The 4,947-nt window shown below is 67.8% G+C and overlaps 1 protein-coding gene across 1 annotated transcript; it reads left to right on the top strand.

Annotated features, from left to right (window-relative positions):
- Nucleotides 1–2,843: 2,843 nt before the first annotated feature.
- On the top strand, nt 2,844–3,071 carry MNEG_0737 (hypothetical protein; the record flags this gene model as incomplete). The annotated part of the gene is made up of 1 exon (XM_014050789.1): nt 2,844–3,071. One exon carries the CDS (start codon nt 2,844–2,846, stop codon nt 3,069–3,071), a length of 228 nt encoding a protein of 75 aa, XP_013906243.1.
- Nucleotides 3,072–4,947: the final 1,876 nt, after the last annotated feature.

The following is a 4,947-nucleotide window of genomic DNA, read 5'->3' as shown; positions in this document are numbered from 1 at the left end:
CCCGCCCAAGGTGTGGCTGCAGGACAGCCCGGCGGCTTGGCGGCCGGCCCCGGGCAGTCGAGAGCTGTGGGCGCACCTACGCCTTGCGGTCCTGAAGGCGGCGTGGCGCCTGCGCTGCGTGTCGGTGGCAGGTGACGGGACAGCAGTTCGCAGCGGCTGACGTCGTCGATGACGTCATCGACGGCGTGCAGCGTGCGGTGCGGCGGAATGGCACAGCGCCCAGGCTGACGCCCCTGAGCTCGCCGGCGCGAGCCCCTCGTGGTTCCCAGGCCGGGGCCAGCCCTTGAGCTTGTCTGGGTTTGAGCTGCGATGGTGTGGCGGCGGGGTGGTTGCTCGGGTGACACACGCGGCGGGCGGCCAGCGCCCGCGAATGGAGTTCCGCCTTGCTGCCCCCACGGACAGCGACATGGCGTGAAATAGTCTAGCCCCACATCCCCGCGTGCTCTCGCGCTGCTCTTCATTTCCCGCCCTTGGGCTCCTCGTTTCTCAGCCACCCGCACGTTGCCCCTCGTGCGGGCGCGGCGACGCACTTGCATCGCGCGGTGCAGCCTGCGTGCCGAGCTACCTGACGCCCACGGCCCTCAAGCTACCGTGGTGCTGACGGGAACGGTCCGGTCCTGTGGCATAACCGTGGGGGTTTGGAGGGTTTCCCCCCGGTGCCATATCGGCCCTGCTCACGCCCCTCGCGCACACCGCGCGTTGGGCTCCCTTGCACATGGCCACAGCTCACCTGTCAGTTTTGAGGTTGCATGCAGATGCTCGGCACCTCGCTACCCCCGTGTAACCGACTGTCTATGAAAAAAAAGAAAAAAAACGCAAAGCAAAAGGCTATGTCGGCCAGGTGCGCGCAGTCGTCCCCCCTCAGGTCGTCGCAGCCATACGCCGGCCCAGGCTGCTGCTCAACGCGCTCTCCCTCCGCCTCCTCCTGCTGTGCGTGACGCGCCGCAGCCACCGCGCGCACCGCCTCCGCCTCCAAGGCCAGCCGCGCTCGCTCCTGCACGCCCACCGTCTCCCGAGCCGCCCCTTTCCGCCGCTGGCGCCGCTGCTGCTGCTCCTGCTGCTCCTCGTCCTCCTCATCATCATGCTGCTGCTGCTGCTGCTGCTGCTGCTGCTGCTGCTGCTGCTGCTGCTGCTGCTGCTGCTGCTGCTGCTGCTGCTGCTGCTCCGGCGGTGGCGGCGGCCGCTGCTGCTGCGCGCGCTTGCTGCTGGTCCTGGAGGTGTCGCATGTGATCCTGTTGTGCCGTTGCGCGTTCTTGGTGCCGGTGTCGCTGCTGCTGCTGCTGCCGCTGCTGCTGCTGCTGCTGCTGCTGCTGCTGCTGCTGCTGCTGCTGCCGCTGCTGCTGCTGCTTCTGCTGCTGCCGCTGCTGCCGCTGCTGGTCGTGCTGCTGCCGCTGTTGCCGCTGCTGCTGCAGCGGTGGCTGCTTGTGCGGCTGCTGCTGCTGCTTGTGCGGCTGCTGCTGCTGCTGCTGCTGCTGCTGCTGCTGCTGCTGCTGCTGCTGCTGTGTGTGTGTGTGTGTGTGCGGCTGCTGCAGCTGCTGCCGTTTTTTCAATAGACAGTCGGTTACACTGGGGCAGCGAGGTGCCGAGCACCTGCGTGCAACCTCAAAACTGACAGGTGAGCTGTGGCCATGTGCAGGGGAGCCCCACGCGCGGCGTGCGCGAGGGGCATCAGCAGGACCGATATGGCACCGGGGGGAAACCCTCCAAACCCCCACGGTTGAGCAACAGGACCGGACCGTTCCCGTCAGCACCACGATAGCTCGAGGGCCGTGGGCGTCAGGTAGCTCGGCACACAGGCTGCACCGCGCGTTTCAAGTGCGTCGCCGCGCCCGCACAAGCGGCGACGGGCGGATGGCTGAGAAACGATGAGCCCAATGGTTAGCAACAAAAGAGCAGTGCGAAAGCGCGCGAGAATGTGGGGCTGCACTATGTCACGCCATGTCGCTGTCCGTGGGGGCGGCTCCACACGCGGGCGCTGGTCGCCCGCCGCGTGCGTGACGTGAGCCACGACGCCGCCTGCACACCACGCCGTCTCAAAGTCGACAACTGAGAACTGCCTGCGCTGCCTCGCAGCGGGGAACCAGCTCCGCCGCACGCCTTGCATGTCGGTGATGTCCGTCGTAGCGCGCAGCCAGTCGGCGCGCACGACGCGCCGCACGCCCGCAGTGAAGTCCCGGCCCACGTCGGTGGGGCCGAACTGCGTGCCCGTGGCGAGCCTGCGTGTGCGCAGCCCCCACACCGCCCAGAGCATGGCGGTGCGAAGGCTGCGTCAAAGGCCCGCGTGGGCCCGTTGCGGCTGCCATGCACCCGGGTCCCTCAACAGCCAGACCGCGGCTGTGAGTGGGGGGCCCCCACCCCCCTCAATCGGCACCCACTGTGCGGCCAGCCATTGAAGGGCGGGTCGCACGGCAGGGCAGTCAAGGAGGGCGTGCTGCACCGTCTCCAGGCACCAAGCGGCGGTCACGGACTCACCTGCGGTCGGCGGACGGCGGCACGCCGCGTTGCCGCAGCACACCGCCTCGGCGAGGCCGTCGGCGCCCAACGCCCAGTGTTGCACCCGGGCAGCTCCGCAGGGAAGACCCCCATGCAGGAGCCGCCCCTGAAACACATAATCTGGCCTGTGGCGGTGCCCCCGCAGCTCCTGCCAAGCTGCCCTCCACGCTGGCCGGCCGACTCCCCATCGGCTCAGGGCGTCGGCGATGTTACACTGGGGCGCCGGCTGCCTCTGGCGTGCCGCCGCGTCCTGCAGGCGAGCCCGCTCGGCCGCTGGCACCTGGGCCGGTGAGGGGTGCATCCAGGGCTGGCTGTACATGTCGGCGAGCTGCGCCGTTTCTGCTTTGTCCATGCTCCGGCTGCTGCTGCTGCTGCTGCTGCTGCTGCTGCTGCTGCTGCTGCTGCTGCTGCTGCTGCTGCTGCTGCTGCTGCTGCTGCTGCTGCTGCTGCTGCTGCTGCTGCTTCTGCTTCTGCTTCTGCTGCTTCTGCTTCTGCTTCTGCTGCTGCTGCTGCTGCTGCTGCTGCTGCTGCTGCTGCTGCTGCTGCTGCTGCTGCTGCTGCCGCGCAGGCTGGGGTAAGGCGCTGCCTTCAAGACACGTGAGGCGCTCGGACACCGGCCGCTGCTCCGGCGCCGCGGGCTGCGGCGCAGGGCCGGCCACCGAGCCTATCCAGACGCGGTTCGCGCTCAGCCGCAGCTGCTGGCCTGGTAGCCGCAGCTGCTGGCCTTGCGCTGCTGCTCTGCCCCCTTCGTGGCGTCACCGACTCTTCATTACAACACCTCCGCCCATTGCCCCCACTGCGACGGCCTGGGCCGTAACGAAACGGCTGAGCATGCTCTGCTTGACTACCCCGCATACGCGGACCTGCGGGCCGAGCCGCGCTTTGCGCCCTTGTTTGAAAATCTACCCGCGCTTGCGCGCATGCGCGCATCCGCGCTGCACGCGGATCAGCACACATTTGGGGCCTTCGTGCACGCCTGGTTTCAACGGCGCACGGTAGCCACCTGAACATCAGTCACACAACGTTGGTGCCTCACTGTACAATCCCATGAGCCTGGATGGCTCCAGGAGCGGGCGACCGCGCGACGCTGTAACAATCCTAACCTCAATTTTAATCCTTGCACCACAACCCTGCCCGCCGGGAGGGCGCCGGCCACAAATGCGCAGAGCTTGAACACTGTCGCAGTCATCGGGCGCCCGCCCGCGGGACCGGTCCCTGCAAACGCGTCGATCACATGGTATTCGACTTCACGTCGGCCCGCGGCATACCGGCAAGCTCCAGCCGCAGACCAGCAATCCCGCAGCGCCACAGCGCACACTCCAGCTGCGTGGCCCACAAACTCAACGAGCGTGTGCCCAGGGCGCGCTGCATAACCGAGGGCGACGGGCAGCCACGCGTCTGCACGCACCTGCCGCTGACGACCACCGCAATCCCGCCATCCGGCGTCGCAAGAACGCGGCCGGCCTCCGCCGCAGCGAGCCGCATCCGCTGCGCCGAAGCTGACGTGGGTGCGGCTGTCAAGGCCGGCGTGCGGTCCCACTTTCTGCATGGATGGGTGGCGCGCTCCCCTGCCCCGCGCCCACTGTGGCCGTGTGCGTTCTGCGGGTTCGCGCGCCCCACGCCCTGCTTTCATCGCTCGCGTGTGATGCATGGATCCCCACTTTTGCACGTGGTGCTTGGCTCCCCTCCTCTATCTCACCTGAACGACTTTGAGGTTGGGGGAAGGGTTGCGGCGTTGTGGCTTGGAAGATAGCGGTTTCTCGGGGTTTCCCGCGGCTTCAGCCCTGCCTGGTACCTGTGTGTTTGCCAGATCCTTGCTCTCGGTGACTGGCTGCAAGCTCCGTCCGCGTCTTTTATTCTGTATCAAAAGCAAAGCAAAGCTGCTGCATGCATTCATGGAATGCCCGGCATCGCGGCCGGCGCTGCAGCGCTTGGCGCGCTTGTGGCCGCGCACAGGGGGCGGGCCCGCCCCTCCTCTCTCGCCCGAGGTGCGTGTGGCTGCGGGACAGCCCTCGCTGCGGCTTGGCGGCCGGCCCCGGACAGCAATTGTGTGGAGCTGTGGGGCGCACCTGCGCCTTGAGGTCCACGAGGCGGCGTGGCGCCTGCGCTGCCAGCAGCAGGGTGCGAATACACGCGCCTGTGTGGTCGTTGAGGGATGCGACCCTAGTTTGGCGCGCATAGGCGCCCTCTCACATGGTCGTTATGCACAGCGCGTGGGCGCCTGTGGGCTGCGCATCCAAGTGGAGGTCGTAGTTGCGGTCAGCGTGCACCTGCTGATTGAGGCGAATCTCCTCGCCTATGGTTATGTGATACACGCATCCCGCACTTCCTAAGTGCCCAATAACACGCGCCACCAAGACGCCGCATTCACCGACGCGCTCCAAGTGCCCCGCCGCCACCACTGATCCCGGCGCCGCACCCTCCCACCCGCCGCCACCAGCCGCCGCCACCAGC

Source organism: Monoraphidium neglectum (genome assembly GCF_000611645.1).
Source record: "Monoraphidium neglectum strain SAG 48.87 unplaced genomic scaffold scaffold00063, whole genome shotgun sequence".
In the NCBI taxonomy this organism is placed as follows: Eukaryota; Viridiplantae; Chlorophyta; class Chlorophyceae; order Sphaeropleales; family Selenastraceae; genus Monoraphidium; species Monoraphidium neglectum.
This window is presented reverse-complemented; position numbering and strand designations above follow the sequence as displayed.